At 47.8% G+C, this 16,338-nt stretch overlaps 3 protein-coding genes across 6 annotated transcripts; 2 read left to right on the top strand and 1 right to left on the bottom strand.

Annotated features, from left to right (window-relative positions):
* Nucleotides 1-113: 113 nt before the first annotated feature.
* LOC6537514 (A-kinase anchor protein 17A) lies at nt 114-3,856 on the top strand. Of its 3 annotated transcripts, none has more exons than XM_002098024.4 (8): nt 114-720; nt 861-1,321; nt 1,380-1,637; nt 2,051-2,258; nt 2,327-2,958; nt 3,028-3,087; nt 3,157-3,216; nt 3,340-3,856. In XM_002098024.4, the coding sequence occupies exons 1-8, from the start codon at nt 520-522 to the stop codon at nt 3,788-3,790; spliced, it is 2,331 nt and encodes a 776-aa protein (XP_002098060.1). In that variant the 5' UTR covers nt 114-519; the 3' UTR covers nt 3,791-3,856. The 3 variants fall into 3 exon arrangements, with proteins under 3 accessions (XP_002098060.1, XP_015048380.1, XP_039231399.1); XM_015192894.3 differs by having other exon boundaries at nt 3,139-3,216; XM_039375465.2 differs by lacking the exons at nt 114-720; nt 861-1,321; nt 1,380-1,637 and having other exon boundaries at nt 1,699-2,258; nt 3,139-3,216.
* Nucleotides 3,857-4,577: 721 nt separating this feature from the next.
* LOC6537513 (pre-mRNA 3' end processing protein WDR33) lies at nt 4,578-9,339 on the bottom strand. Its single transcript, XM_002098023.4, has 9 exons — nt 9,106-9,339; nt 8,687-9,021; nt 7,958-8,227; nt 7,749-7,900; nt 6,607-6,704; nt 6,420-6,546; nt 6,116-6,349; nt 5,843-6,054; nt 4,578-5,780 (listed from the first exon to the last, which is right to left on the bottom strand). The coding sequence occupies exons 2-9, from the start codon at nt 8,966-8,968 to the stop codon at nt 4,750-4,752; spliced, it is 2,406 nt and encodes an 801-aa protein (XP_002098059.1). The 5' UTR covers nt 8,969-9,021; nt 9,106-9,339; the 3' UTR covers nt 4,578-4,749.
* A 223-nt stretch (nt 9,340-9,562) lies between these two features.
* LOC26535673 lies at nt 9,563-16,061 on the top strand. 2 transcript variants are annotated; one of them, XR_001453997.2, is made up of 2 exons: nt 9,563-15,967; nt 16,023-16,061. XR_001453997.2 is itself a non-coding variant. In XM_039375463.1 (2 exons), the coding sequence occupies exon 2, from the start codon at nt 9,987-9,989 to the stop codon at nt 15,789-15,791; it is 5,805 nt and encodes a 1,934-aa protein (XP_039231397.1). In that variant the 5' UTR covers nt 9,563-9,772; nt 9,828-9,986; the 3' UTR covers nt 15,792-16,061. The 2 variants fall into 2 exon arrangements, 1 of the variants encoding a protein (XP_039231397.1); XM_039375463.1 differs by having other exon boundaries at nt 9,563-9,772; nt 9,828-16,061.
* Nucleotides 16,062-16,338: the final 277 nt, after the last annotated feature.

Genomic DNA, 16,338 nt, shown 5'->3' with positions numbered 1-16,338 from the left:
TTTTTTACTAAACATCTTACCAAAACCTTACGGTATTCTGTTTAGCTGTTGCAAATACCCTCAATTGTCAAACGAGCCCTGTTTTTGGTCCATCCCTATGGTTTCGTTAGGAAACCTATCGAAAGTCGGCCGCCTCTAGTGAAAAGTGCAAATAAAATTACCCGAAATAGTTTTTCTTTTTAGCAAATAGCGAAGCAAACGCATACAAAAGAGTCACAGCATTTATTATACTTAAATAGCCCATCTGTACTTGTAGTAGTATTTACAACATCAGAACGACAATACCCCATTAGGCCCACTCATTAAGTCACACTCACACTCATGAAACACTCATCTACGCAAGGGACACGGGCTCCTTTTTTCTTGGCGTTATCTTGGGCGTTTCTTGGGATGTCTCCTTAGGTTATAGCTCTAGGCTTAGGTTGCTTACTTGATACTCGACACACAAATATTACTTTCTGTATTTTGTCTTATTACATTGCACTGTTTCGAATCAAAAAAAAAAAACACCTTTTCAAAATGACCCACATCCAGACTATAGAAAATGTGGCAGACTGCACTCCTCTTTACCTGCCGCACAGCTTGTACCTCAAGCCTCTGGCCAAAATGCAAATCTCCGTGTCGCTGCCATCAATCAAGTCCGGTAAATCCGTATCTAACCTTGAGATAATGGACAAACTGGGCGCCGAGCTCAAGCCTGACAAGTTTCTGCTGCTCAAAGTAAGTACCAAATTTTGACTTTATGAAACAATTTTGTATACCACACGTTTTTTATGCACAAAAATAATATTCACAAATTTAAGAACTCTAGAAATAATCCTAAAAGAATCGTGATACTAATAATGCCTATGCCCGGCCAGGTCTCAAAAAGCACTGTAAACACCATCCGACTGGAAGCTGAGCTGGACGAGCGGAAACGTCTGAGGGCGGCCATCCAACGTTTAGACGGCATTTCGTTACGCATCTCCGGCTTTAGTGAGTCGTTCCGAGTGCGTTGTGCAGAGTTTAAGGATGACTTTCCAACGCGACACGACTGGGACTCTTACTTCCGGGATGCCAGAAACATGGATGAAATGAAGGCTGGTGAACGTCCGGACACCATTCACATTAGCCATCTGCCCATGCGTTGGTTCTGTCCGCGGCACTCGGAGCACGAAGAGCACGTCAAGCCCAGCGAGAGCATCTTTAAACGAATCTTTGAAAAATTTGGACGCGTCCGGATGGTGGACATACCCATCTGTGATCCTTACCGAAAGAGCATGCAGGCGGACATTAACGGCATGCGGACGTTTAGCTTCGAGCAGGATGTTCTATTTGAAGCGTAAGTTTCAAATAACTTAAAACCATTTTGCTCGTGAAGTCAACACTTTTTCAAGCAGATATGTTCAGTTCGAGGAGTACTCCAGCTTCGTCCGAGCCATGGACGAGTTCAGGGGCACTAAGTTGGTTCGGAAGTTTGTGGACAAGACTCAAGCCATCAACATTTGTGTGAGCTTCGACAAACAGAAGCATTTGAGCGACTTGCACATACAGCGCAGAGAGAGGATGCGAAAAAAGTGCATCGCAAAAGCACAGGACGAGGACGAGGAGCGGGAAAAACTAAAAAAACAGCAGGAAGAACAATTGGAACGCGAAAGGTTTGATAATTTTTTAGGTCGGAGAACGAAAGCAGTATTAAGCAATACCTCTGTCTGATTAGTATTCTAATTGAAAGATATGGCCTCATTAAATCTTAATTTAACACAGTAATGTTCAGTACGTACATATGGTCCTTATAAACAAGTTTTAATATCATATTTAGATTTGCAAACTTTCTTTTTTAATTCCTAAAATATTCCGCATTGAGTGTTGCTGCTATTCTACTGTTTTCATATCTAGCCACTTTACATTTACATATTTATGCTTCTTACCTGGCGGCCGCTGGTTGAGGCGAGCCTTTAGCCAACCGTTTTCTGTATCTTCTAGACGAACAGTTAACAAATATTTATTATGCATAACAAATATATCAAAAGCAAAACAAAAACCCGCAACATTGCAACAAAAATTACAGGCAAAAGCAAGAAGAGTTAAAAAAAGCGGAAGCGGAAAAGCAGCGTGAACGCGAAGAAAGACGCAAAGAAAAACACATGAAAAAGATCCAGGAGCGCGGCCAAGTGGAAATCTCGCAAAAGATTCGCATCGAGGAGCGCAAGCTGATGATAGCGCAACGCAAGCTGGAGAGCATACGGACTCTTGAAAAACTATTCGAGCGAATACAGGTGGGTGAAAGCCTTATAATAATAAGCAGTAATAATAATATCATGTAACATTTGTCTATCTACTAAAGCTGAAACAAAAGGATAAAAACCGGCGAGCCAAACAAGATGAAGATAAGGACATCCAACGTGGTCGTCTGGTCGAAAAGTACAAGGCTGCCACTGAGAAACTTATTTGTGATCAGCGTAAAATCGTACAGGAAATTAAAAGCAATACTCCTCTTATTGGGCTTCTAAAGAGCAAGTCTAAAAAAATCACGGCGCCCGTAGACGCCAGCAGCGAAGACGAAGCGGCGGCCAGTAAGCGGCACAAAATGGGCAACGGAGTAACGGAATCCGCAGCACCAGGCGATGTTAACTCCGCACTGAACCCTTTGAAAGCGGTGGCCGCAATGGCTGCTGGCGTTGTTCCAGGAGCAGGAGGCTACACTGCTGAGGCTGCCAGCGAATGGATGCAGTCTCTTTCGATGTTCGGATACGGCCTACCAGGTGTATTTTCTGGACCGCTTTATCGGCCGCCTGCCCCGTTTCCAGTTTCAAGCAATTATCGTGGATTTGCTCCGAGACCTCGCGGTCGTGGAAGAGGGCGTGGCATCGGGATAAGAGGAAGTCGTTCCGGATATGACTCCTATTACAACTCGAAGCACGATCGCTACGAAAACGAAGGCGACAATGGCTACTACCACAAGTCTTCACGGGGGAGGTACGATTTCTAAACAAATTTTGTGTTACACTGAAGTTAAATGTTTTGTATACACTTTGTGAATTTCAGAAATAGGTCGCGTTCTTCATCTTCGTATTCAAGGAGCCGAAGCCGCTCCCGTGGACGCCGGTAAGTAATGCATAGCATATGACTATAGAGTACTATAAAAAAAAAATATAGTATTGTTTGTCGTTCCAGACGCTCGAAATCACGCAGTCGCTCCCACTACCGAAAGTCATCTTACTCATCAAGATCCAGGTAAATATTCAAAATGTTTCTTCTTTTTTTTATTAATAAATGAACGCAGTTATTTTTCCAGTTCTGTTGCATACTTGTTTCCATTTTTATAATTAATGTACCCGACTATTTAATTTGTTTCAGGCGCAGTCACAGCAGATCCTCCCGCAGCCGCAGCAAAACGCCGCCACAGCGCAAAAATCGAAAGCTGGCATCCACACGCCGATCTCGTTCCAGCAGCTATTCCCGGTCGCGATCACGCTCACACTCCTGCAGGCGATCTAGTTCCCGCCGGGATCACCGGAGCCGACATCGTAGCAGTCGCAGTCGCAGTATCAGCAGAAGCCGCAGTCATACGCCAAAAGAAGTGATACTAGAAGCTGACAAGTTGGTGGCCTCTGCCGAAAAAATACAGCGCCACATCGAACAACACACCAAGGATAGAATGCGCGTGGAGGAACGTGAAATCAAGGAGAACTTCAAACACCCCCGTACCAACAGCAACCACTTAGCCGCCGACCCGCAAGAGGAGGCCAACGAAAGACGTGACAGTATCAGTAACCGCAGCAGTCGCCGCAATTCACTGACTGCCTGAAACATGTTCACTAGTTTCGTTGTTAGTAAGGGTTCCAATAATAAATATTTCAAAGTCGTTCTCCAATCACGCTTGTCTTGTGTATATTCAATTTTATTAAAGTTAAGATAGCAAATAGCACAAAACTAAAAGAACTGCCAATAATATAATATACAGTACAAAAATTGCAACCTTGCTTTTTCTACATAAATGGTTGGAAGGTCAAAATAAAATGTTAAATCTCAAATAGCTGCTAGACCCAAAATCTAAAGAAAAGGTTTCCAAGAAAATAAAGATACTTATTTATTGAAAGCTAACTTAAAGTATAAAACTATAAGGTAACTGAGAACTGGCAGCACTAGAAGCTAAGGCATTCCGCTCGTCTAGGATGATTTTGTTTTGATTTGGAGTGTTCTGTTTCTAAGCTTTATGCATTTTTCGACTTCGCCTCCGCAGGCGAAATTCTTTGATTAGAAATGAAAAACTATTAGCAGGGTCGAGAACTGGGTCGGATCTGGATATAATGATGTACTTGGGTCCGGGGGAATTTAGAAGTACGGTGTTATTGGTGCTAGGATTTTGGATCCCCCATCTTGGTGTTGCCGCTATATACCTGACCCGTAGGTTATTTCTCAATTCTTCAGATTCAATAGCATTGGTTTTAGATATTAAGAATTGTTGTTGGTTTGGGTAGATTGCTTAATGAGTTTTAGGTTTGCTTGGCGAAACTGATCTCAAGAGCTGGATTGTGACTGAAATAAAGATATAAATGTTCCATTCTAAAGATCACTTGAAAATACTCGAAAAATTAGATACAATACGTATAATATATTACAATCCGAATTTCTTTTCGTTTCTTGTAAAGCAATATAAATTGATTTAAGCATTACAAAGCAAAAGTTGCAAAAGAGATTGAGTCAACGACATAATGTGGCTTATAACTGAAGAATGTGTAAATGGGTGTGTTGGTGGGATAGCGATTAGTAACGCCTGTTGTTGTTGTTGCGACCGCGATTTCGGTTGCTCCCACCGCCTCCGCCGCCGTTCCCAGGACCGGCGTTGTTGTTGTTGCCCCGCCGACGACGTTGGCCACCTCGTTCCCGATCGTTGAAACCATCCGCGCCACTGTTGCTAAAGCCATTGGATCCATTGCCATTGCCTCCAGGATTGCCATTGTTTGACCACGGGGCATTTGAAGCCCAGGGATTGGGCCTGCCCCCTGATTGGTCTCTCTCCCGTTCACGACCGCGCTCCCGCTGACTTTCGCGCTCTCCGTCTCGTTCCCGCTCCCTATCCCTTTGCTCTAGCGGCGGTTCGTCCACAAACTCCGTGTTGGGTTGCTGTGCTTTCGATGCGACTAGTGACTGTAGGAAGGGCTTTTTCAGTTGCATTAATTCTCGAACGCACACCAACTGGGCGTTATGCTGACGTGGTTCGAAGCGGGACTTCTTGGTGGGCGGGGAAACAACCTCCCCACGTGCCTCCACTGTGGGGGATACAGATCTGGACCTATCTCTCACTGGAACTACATCATTTAGCTCCTCCAGCTTTCCAGCGTCGATGTACTTGTTGAGAAACTCAGCTCCCTGACGGATAGCTGCCATTAGTCGAGAGTCCGGGTGCACACGAATGAACCGGTTGTACACGAGGACCCCGACAATGGTTTGGGGATCGAGGCCGTTAAGCATGCCGCTGGCCAAGATGCCCTCCATTGTGTTCTCGCTGATTTGCTGGTGGTTCAGTCCGCTAGTGGTGTCCTTGGCCTCGCGGGCGGCCAGCTCCTCGTGAATGCTGAGCACGCTGGGATCGTCCGCTCTCCTGGGACCTGCCCAGTTCACCTGGAAGTTGCGGGGAATGGGCTTGCTGTACGGGACCTTTTTTTCCCGGTCGCGGTCATTTATTGCTTTGGTAGGATCCAAATCCAAGCCGGGAATAAAGCCTTTGTCGGCAGTTAAACTTTCAGTAAACTCCACCCGGTCCTCGGGTCCCATTCCCGGTATAATTGCATCATCTGTTTGAAAGAAAGAGTACATAATAACATTGTTTTTTTCTACAAAATAAGGGGTAACATACCGTATTCACACTCGTCCAGGGCAGCCAGGCTAGCAGGCAATGTGTTTAGATTGTATTTGTCTCTCATTAGATCTCCCGGTCTGTTCCTCGTCCAGAATTTGATCGTATGATCATTGGAGCCAGAGCACAGAATGTGACCCAGCGGATGCCAGGCAAGAGTCCAAACAATGCTGTCATGTGCCGTCTCCACACAGCCGATCTCCTTATCGGTACTGTAAGCGAAGAATGTCATCAATCCAGTTAACTTTTAAGCAATAGGAGGCTAGCACCCACCCAACATTCCAAAACAAAATGGAACCATCGGAGCCGCCAGAGCAAAAGAGGCCCTCGTGTATGGGATGCCAGGATACTGAGCTGGCCTCCTTCTTGTGACCACGGAAGACCTGAACCTCCTCCCGCAGGTTGCGAATGTCGAAGAGCTTGAGCAGATGATCTCTGGATGCGGTGACCAGCCAGTTGCCATTGTCGTTCCATTTCAGATCCATTACGGTGGATTTGTGGGCGTGTCTATGACGATTGAATAAAATGAATATTTAGTAATGTGCGGTAGAAACCAAGATGCGGTTTGAGTACTCACAAAGTAGCGAGGGCAATGCCGCTCTTTGGATCCCAAATTTTGATGGGCTGCTGGTTGTCCTTACTTCCGCTGACGATCATTCCCTTTTGTGGATGCCAGTGCACGCACTTGACGTCAGCTCCGTGGCCTTATTGAAATTTATAGTTAAGCTCGGTGCTCTGTATTGTGACCACCCTCTAAATCTCACCTCGTAGCACTCGCTCCTCCTGACACCGCATGAAGTCCCATATCCTCAGGGTCCCGTCGTCGCTGCCGCTGACAAACTTGCTGTCGGTAGGACTGAAACTGCATTTGGTGGATTGCATTGGAGAGTGTTAGAACGTAACAAATCACGAATTGAAGAATGATCATGAGTGTGGGCGAAGTTAGTTTGATTAATTGATAGTTTGAAATCCGGGAAAACGTTTCATTTTTTCGGTACGTGAAGTATAAGCTCACAATAATACAAAGCAAAGAGTGCGTAAGACATAAGTACTGCAAGAAATCGGTCTAAAATTGAGCAGACGCATTTAATTACATGAAACCATTTTTATATTTCCACTCCTATTCTATACAAATTCTATTCAAGTTGTGTACCAGTGGTTTAAATATACACATAAAATACATAAAATCTTTATTAATTGCATTGCCTGTTGAATAGTTGAGTGCATTAAAAATCACCAAATTATTTTTTTATAAAAAGTAAATTGTTTCCATATATAACTTGTATGTAATGTAAAGATGTGGCCGATTTAGTTGATCTGTTTGATAGATCGGTGTTGTCCTTACGCCAAGATTATGCGACAGTCTTGAGAAAGAAAACACTCAAACCCCCGATTTTTCGAACAATCAGTGCACAATGCATTTTATTTATTTTTAATGTTGTGACCGCGGAAATAAAATTGTGCAGGGGTTTCTTGTGTTCTTAGTCAGATGGTTTTATTGTTAGCTTTTCTCAATATTGCATTTGTATCATTTTACTTTCAGTCTTTTTATTTCTTTTCATTTTTATTGATATATCACAGAAGAGTTCGCGGCTTACAACATACTTGAGCCTTTTTGTTCTAGTGGCGGAGAGGTTAAAACGTATATAGCCAAAAAGGCGAAACTGATATCTATATGGCATGTTGCTATATTGACGGCTTTATTGATATGTATTTGCAACAGCCCTGTAAGGAACCGATCCACTATGTTGATTAGGCAACAAAAATACCTAAAACGGCCAAAGCGACCCAAACTAAATGAACTATGTGAGCAACGAGAATCTGGCTTTGGGTTTGTCTTGGTCGGTTGGCGGCATCCGCTATAAAATGGTAAATACATTCGACAATTACAATTAAATGGCTATACCTTATTCCCCTAATCGCCTCCTTGTGCGCCTGGTACATCTTCACGTTGTTCATGTTGGACTGCCAGTACTTAACATAGCCGCCATGGTCGCCGGTCACCATCCAGCTGTCGTTGTGCGACCACACCATCGTGCGCACAGAAATGTCGTGGGCCTGTTTAAAAACATTAGATTAGACGTGATCCCACGGGATCTTTTGACGGAAACCCACCTGCAGAATGGTCTCGAAATTGAAGGTTAGGCCGTTCCATAACGTAAACTCGCCGGAACTGGCCCCGGTAACTAAGCGTCTACCCTCCGGCGTCCAGGCCAGTGTAAAAATCGGGCATCGCATCTTATTTGTAGCCGTCTTTACGAACCTTGTGGTCACTGCGTTTGAGGGATTGTCCAAGTAAGCTGAGGGCGGCACCATATGGGGCACATAAATGCTGTCCGGCTGTAAGGCCAGGCGGTCCCGATAATCACGCTGGTATAATCGGTTCTAAGGAAAAGAAAGTATATTTTTGAAACGTTAAAAAGGACTAACAATACATATCACAGCTAAAGAGACAATAAATGTTTCTTATAAATCTATATTTCTAACGTAACATATTTCCTCCATTTAAAGCCCCCATTTACTCATAGTTTATACCGGAAATAAGAAATTTTATCCTACATATGGACAGAAGCCAGATTATATCTGATACCTACATATTTGGTGTATATATAATAAAGGATTTTATAGTTTTAATCTGGCTAAAAAAAGTTACATGGTTACATCCTCCACTAATAACTACACATCTGCTGATCGAATAATAATTAAAAATTGTGACACAGATTGCAAATTTTTTAAGTGCTTCAAAATATAAAACAACGATAATTCCCAACCACCTATTTGCTACTAATAAACCGAGACTTCACAGCAAATCTTCTTGTGTTCTGTTTGAGCCTAAGGAATCACCTCCAGCGCCTTGATGATAGACGCGTTGTAGTCCACCGTCTTTCGCATTACACTTTTCCGCAGCCGCTTGCCGTCGAAGTCGTCCTGGGACATTCCGAAAGGCCGCTGGAAGCCGCCGGGCATGAAGGGTTTGAATTGGTTGTATCCGTGCTTGTTGGACCCATGGTGCTGATGGAACCGATAGTGCTGGCCGCCCATGTTTGGCGGGGGCAGCGATGTAAAGTTGGTGGCCAGGGCAGAGGGTGCCGTGAGCAGCTGCGGTGGCGGCTGGGATACGTCCATGTTTCTGATGTTTTGTTCAATGCCTCTTTTCCCGCTTGGCTGCAGAAATAATTCTTCGCCCGCACACAAACACACACAGATGCAAAAGTAGGGAACATATTAGTTGGCTGTTTTTATCCACGCAAAGCTCTACTTACTCGTATTTTCTAGAGTGTTGGCATTGGCGCGGTGGTGGGTGCACTAATGCATAGGCTAAATAACTTAAACAACCTGCAAACCGCCGCGTTGCAAATAACTTGTAACTTTTGCCGAACAACGCGAATTAGAGCAGTTCACAGTGAAACGCGGACACCAGCGTGTGCCATCTGCGATAAATGGCTTCGATTGCAATGTTATCGATTTCTAACAGTACTGTTTTACTGTTCCTGTTATTTATACTCATATACAGTGCCTTACACAATTAAATTTCCTGGTTGCTTTTGTTTTTCCGTTGCATATTATTCTTAGAGTTGTTTTGTTTATTTTGGAATCAAATGAATCATAAATGTTTCTGAAGTACCAAACTAATTAATTGTAAACATGCAAACAATATTTAATATATGTATATTTAATATATTTCGGTATATTCGATAATTTTATTTACTAACAACGAATGGTATTCTATATCAGCTGTCGCGGAACGGTTTAGGGCTATCGATAGTTAGTCAAGTTGCATTTTAGAGCCGCCAGAACTTAGAGATATTTGTGTCAGGAATCTCGTGAATGTGTAATTCGGGCACACTAAATCATGTAAAGTTATGCTTAATTTTGGCGGATAGTATTACTACGATTTGAGCATCACACTGAGTGGGAAGGGAAACTGCGGTATGTAAGATAAAGACTGTATTGCAGGTTAAGTTAACCATTGTATATCCCACAGAATAAAACATAAGACCCAAATACTCTGTTTGTTATCGAACACGAGGTGTTTTCTTGGGCGTTAACTTGCAATGCACCCCGTGATAGTTCGAGCGTCGTCATTTTCTTTTATTCGCACTCTGCATTCGCAAGGTGCATTGGATTTGCACTCTGCGAGAAGATGCCAATGAAGCATTCGCCCCGGCGGAGCCCCAGACTGGATGTCGGGGGTGCTCCCGCAACTGCGACCACCACGGCCACAGCAACTGGCAAGCCGGCCAGCTCTGCGAGTGTGGCTGGTGATCGGCAGCGGCCACAGACTCCGAAGGAAAGTGGAGTAGCCGCCAGTGAAGCGGCAAGTAACCTGCAGCCCGCAGCTACGGGGCAGCTTACGGACTCCACGACTGTACAAGTGGCGGCCCTCATGGAAAGGATCGCACATCTAGAGTCGGAGCTGGTGAAGGCAAGGGCAAATGAAGGGCATGCAGAGGCCGCCAGGGATCCCGTTGGAGTCGGGGCACGCGGCGTTGGAGTGAGCGGTACGGCGAATACACCGCCATGTTTGAGTGAAACGGTGCCATGTCTGAGAGCAGCACCACGGCAGGGCTCGAGTGAGAGCCTGCCCAGGCAGATTATGAGTGACAATCTGCAACCGGAGCTTGGAGTGACGCCATCTTTGGATGCGCAGTTGCCGGCACAATTGAGTGCAAGTTTGCCGCCACAATTGAGTGGAAATTTGGCGCCGACGCTTGGCGGCCATTGGGCAAACGGGCAACCTGTCACACGGAGTTGTACAACAACAACAGTGAGGTATTCTCCGCCATTTTGTGTTACCGCCACGGCGCAGCCTGAACGAGGTTATGTTCACCCGCCACGGGAGCCAACACACAATTTGGAGGTATCAACGCCATCGCCCCTATCATATGGAATGGCGGCGACGAGCATACCTGGATGGACGCCACGCAGACTGCCTGATCTTCCCGAGTTTGAGGGTCAGCCAGAGGAATGGCCAATATTCTTGTGCGCGTTCACGGAGACAACGGCAGCTTACCAGTGTACAGATTTGGAGAATAACCAGAGGCTAGTGAAAGCCCTGAAGGGTGAAGCCCGAGCAGCTGTGAAGTCGCTGCTCATCCACCCCAGCAATGTGCAAGCTGTTATGGAGCAGCTACGATTCCGGTATGGACGTCCGGAGCTTTTGATCCGTAGCCAACTGGAGAGCGTGCGCGATGTGCAGCCAATACAGGAGGCCAACATCGCAAGGATCGTGCCGTTCGCCACAAGGGTGAGCAACCTGGCAGCGTTCCTGCAGTCAACCACGACCGGCAGCCAGCACTTAGGGAATCCAACCCTAATGGAGGAGCTGATCGCCAAGTTGCCTGTGAGCAAGAGGTTGGACTGGGCGAAGCACGCGGCTACGATACAGCCATATCCGACAGTGGTGCATCTAAGCGAGTGGCTTCATGAATTCGCTAAATTGGTGTGCACTGTCACGGACGTCGGAATCAAGGAGCACCCGAGACGAAGGGTATTGCACGCGAATAGTGTTCGCGAGGAGGAGCGGTATGCAGACCGCCCCAGATGTTGCCCCTTGTGTGAGGGACAACACAGCATCAAGGACTGCAAGGAATTCAACCGAGCTTCTACAACGAGGCGGATCGAGTCCGCGAAGAGGTTGAGGTTATGTTTTTCGTGTCTGGAGTATGGACATATGGCCCGGTTCTGCACGAAGGATCGAGGATGCAACGTCTACGGATGCCGGATGAGGCATCATTACCTACTCCATGACCCAGCTGGACATCCCAGACGACCGCCAGTCGCAGATGGAGGCCGCAGGAGGGATCAGCGGAGCAGTCAAGACCGGCAGCTGTACAGAGACAGCGGCCGACGGATACGAATGCCACAGTCAGTGGATTCCAACGAGAAGAGCCTGCCTACGTCAGCTGCAGTTATAGACGCGGGACGTAAGGAGGATGAGAGGCGATCGACATGCGACCGCCAGGAATTATCGCACCGGAACTTGAGTTGTGTCGATTCGGATGGAGGTCACCTGCTGTTCCGGATTTTGCCCGTGACGTTGTACGGGGAGAATACGCAGGTCGACACCTACGCACTGCTGGATGAAGGTTCGTCCGTCACGCTCATTGACGACGAGCTCATCCGCAGCCTGAACCTGAGAGGCGAGAGTCGACAACTAAATGTGCAATGGTTCGGCGGAAAATCCGTCAAAGAGCACACAAGGATGGTTAGCCTGCAGATCAGCGCAGCGGGCAAGCCGAAGCGCCATGCGCTGAAGAATGTGTACGGAGTAGCAAACCTGAGTCTCCCGATGCAGAGCTTGCGTCGAGAGGATGTGAAGGCAGCGGGCGCGAGTGTACGTCTGCCTGTAAAGCCGTACAACAATGCGGCGCCAAGGATCCTAATTGGATTGGATCATGCGCACCTAGGAATACCCTTCAGAACCAGGAGCTATGGATCTGGAGGGCCATACGCAGCAGCCACGCCACTTGGGTGGGTGGTATATGGACCGGTGAAAGGAAAGGCAAGTTCACCGCTTCAGAGATCGTGCCTCCTAGCCGTGCCACAGGATAATCTTCTGGAGAAGATGGTCAGCGATTACTTCGAGATCGAGAGTTTCGGAGTGAAGCCGGCACAGCCAGTCGCAGCTGGCGGAGTGGAGCTGGCGCCGTCAGTCGCAGATGACGGCAACGCACGGGCCCTGAGTATCCTGGAGGAGACGACTAAGCGAGTAGGCCGACGATACGAGACTGGGCTGCTATGGAGAGACGACGAGGTGAGACTGCCAGAGAGCTACAGTATGGCACTCAACAGACTTGTCAACATTGAGCGGAAAATGAAGCGCGATGTGGACTTCGCGCGGGCCTACAAAGGAATTATGGACGATTACGTCAAGAAGGGTTACGCACGACGACTGGAGCCCCAGGAAGTCCAGAGGTCCCAGGAAGGCAAGGTATGGTACCTGCCGCACTTCGGAGTAGAGAACCCGAACAAGCCTGGAAAAATCCGGCTGGTCTTCGACGCGGCTGCCAAGGTGAACGGAGTGTCCCTGAACTCAGCGCTGATGAAAGGCCCACAGCGCTACAAACCCCTCCCAGCGGTGCTCTTCCATTTCCGGGAAGGAGCAGTTGGGGTTTGTGCCGACATCAAGGAGATGTTTCATCAGGTATTGATGCAGCCAAAGGACAGATGTGCCCAGAGGTTCCTATGGAGGAACGGAGAAGATCGTCGGGAGCCCGACATATACGAGATGCAGGTGATGACGTTTGGAGCGGCCTGCTCACCATGCTCGGCGGATTATGTGAAGACCGTGAATGCTTCGCAGTATAGCAGCACGGATCCGCGAGCAGTCCTGGCGATCAACGAGTATCACTACGTGGATGACTACGTCGACAGTTTCCCCAGTGAAGAAGAAGCTATCGCCGTCTCGTCACGGGTGAGAGATATACATGCAGAAGCTGGTTTTAATTTGTGTCGATTTACTTCCAGTTCGGCAAGTGTGGTCAGAGCGTTGAACCCACTTGAATCCATCGCTAGCGTTAGATGGACCGAAGCTGAGGAGAAGGTACTAGGAATGTACTGGCAGCCAGCTACAGATGACTTCAAGTTCGGCGTCAAATACCATCGAGTCCCAAGAAGTGTGATGACAGGAGAACGCGTCCCCACGAAGAGGGAGTTCCTGAGCCTGGTCATGTCCACGTTCGACCCGATTGGGTTTTTGAGCTGCTACATGGTGACCGCTAAAGTACTAATGCGAGAGATTTGGCGGAGAGGAGTCGGCTGGGACGAGCCGCTACCAGACACGTTGGCCGCAGCCTTTGAGAGCTGGCGGCAAGGGATGAAGAAGATCGAAGAATTCCGATGTCCACGCTACTATTTCGGCGATGGACGAGTGCGGACACTACAGCTGCATATCTTCGTGGATTCAAGCCAGTCGGCGTTCGCAGCAGCGGCCTATTGGCGGGCCACATACGCAAGCGGAGATGTGCAGGCGCATTTCATATGTTCGAAGACGAAGTGCGCTCCGATGAGGACTATGTCAATCCCGCGACTGGAACTTCAAGCAGCAGTATTAGGAACGAGACTGATGGACACCGTCAAGCAAGAGCACGGTGTGGCGATCAGCAGCTGCGTACTATGGACGGATTCTAAGACTGTGCTGCACTGGATAAGCAGCACCCACCGGAGATACAAGCAATTCGTCGGAAACCGGGTGGCAGAGATCTTAGAATCCACGGAGGCGTCCCAATGGAGATGGATCCCGTCTGCCGAAAACGTGGCAGATGACGCGACAAGGCCGCGCGAGTGCGTGGACCTGTCCATTGGATCGCGGTGGCTGAGTGGTCCACCATTCTTACGAGGATCAGAAGAAAGCTGGCCGAGATCGCGCGAGGACTGGAATCCCCCGACGCCAGATGAAGAGGAGATGAAATGTGAGTTTGCCCTAGTCATGGCGAACTTTATATCGTTACAGAGATTTTCAAGTTACAACCGATTGGTGAGGAGCACCGCATGGGTGCTCAGATTTATTCGACGATGTCGTGGACTACGTAGCGTTCGAGAGGACCACGGACTGACGTCGATGGAGTGCGCTGAGGCAGAGCGCACACTGATAAGGCAATCACAGCGAGAAGCGTTTGCCGTGGACAGCCATGGAAAGGCCGCCAAGGGCAGCCGACTGTATGGGTTGTCACCGTACTTCGACAAGGACGGAGTGATGAGAGCCAGCGGAAGGATCGACGACGCGGCGTGTGTGCCATACAGCGCGCGACGGCCGATCATACTGTCTCACGAAGAGGCACTGGCGGAGATGATCGTGCAGCATCACCACGAGAAGATGTGCCACCAAAACGTGGAGGCAACTATTGGAGCGATCCGGCAGAAGTTCTGGATTACGAACTTAAGGAGGCTGCTACGGAAGGTGATGAGCAACTGCAATGTATGCAAGCTGCGGAAGGCGCGGCCTACGCAGCCAGAGATGGGCCCCCTGCCAGAGGACCGGCTGGAAGCCAACGGATGGCCATTTAAGTATACCGGCCTGGACTATTTTGGACCGCTATTTGTGACTGTTGGACGTCACACAGAGAAAAGGTGGGTGGCATTGTTTACGTGTCTAACCACAAGGGCTATCCACTTGGAGATGGCCCACGATTTGTCTACAGATTCCTGTATAATCGCCATGAGGAACTTCATGAGCCGCCGTGGACCGGTGGTCAGGATAAGGAGCGACAACGGGAAGAACTTCGTTGGAGCCGACAGAGAGGCCAGGAAGTTCAGCGAAGTGTTTGAGCCTGCAAAGATCCAGGGCGAGCTGTCGTCCAAAGGAATCGAATGGATCTTCAATTGCCCGGCGAACCCAGCTGAGGGAGGCGCCTGGGAAAGGATGGTGCAGTGCGTGAAGAAGGTGCTGGCGCACACAATGAAGGAGCTCGCGCCCAAGGAGCACGTACTGGAGAACCTGTTGATTGAGGCGGAGAGTATAGTGAACTCTCGTCCGCTCACTCATCTACCAGTGACGGTGGACCAGGAGGCTCCACTGACACCCAACGATCTGCTGAAAGGAGTACCCGATGTTCCGGATCTTCCCAAGGATAATGGACAGGAGTCCAACGGATGCGCTACCAGGAAGCAGTGGCGCATAGCGAGAATGATGCGGGATCGATTCTGGAAGAGATGGGTGCATGAGTACCTGCCAACGCTTGTGCGCAGGGAGAGATGGTGCAAGCATGTCGAGCCCATTCGTCGAGGAGACCTGGTGTTCATATGTGATCCGGCCATACCACGAAGAGAGTGGAAGCGAGGCGTCGTGGAAGAGGTGTTCGCCGGAAGAGATGGAATCCCTCGTCGAGCGGCGGTGCGGACTAACGATCGAGCCAAGACGATGATGCGTCCCGCTTCGAGGCTAGCTGTCCTGGACGTGGTGAAGGCGAGTGCTTCACGGGGGTGGGGATGTCGCGGAACGGTTTAGGGCTATCGATAGTTAGTCAAGTTGCATTTTAGAGCCGCCAGAACTTAGAGATATTTGTGTCAGGAATCTCGTGAATGTGTAATTCGGGCACACTAAATCATGTAAAGTTATGCTTAATTTTGGCGGATAGTATTACTACGATTTGAGCATCACACTGAGTGGGAAGGGAAACTGCGGTATGTAAGATAAAGACTGTATTGCAGGTTAAGTTAACCATTGTATATCCCACAGAATAAAACATAAGACCCAAATACTCTGTTTGTTATCGAACACGAGGTGTTTTCTTGGGCGTTAACTTGCAATGCACCCCGTGATAGTTCGAGCGTCGTCAATCAGCATTAAATAAAGAATACATTTTCTGTATAATAATATATATTTTGGAACCCCGGCATGTTGAATGCCTTAATGAGCAATTCGAAAAGTTAATTTAATCCTACAAATTTTAAACTTTAAGAAAATAAAAATGAAACGTAAATAACAAAACATATTTAAATTATTTTATGTCGCACTGTTTTCACGGAGAACTACAGTAAAGTGCAGAAAATAA

Source organism: Drosophila yakuba, chromosome 3R (assembly GCF_016746365.2).
Source record: "Drosophila yakuba strain Tai18E2 chromosome 3R, Prin_Dyak_Tai18E2_2.1, whole genome shotgun sequence".
Taxonomy (NCBI): Eukaryota; Metazoa; Arthropoda; class Insecta; order Diptera; family Drosophilidae; genus Drosophila; species Drosophila yakuba.
The sequence above is the reverse complement of the archived record's forward strand: the minus strand, read 5'-3'. Positions and strand labels throughout refer to the sequence as shown.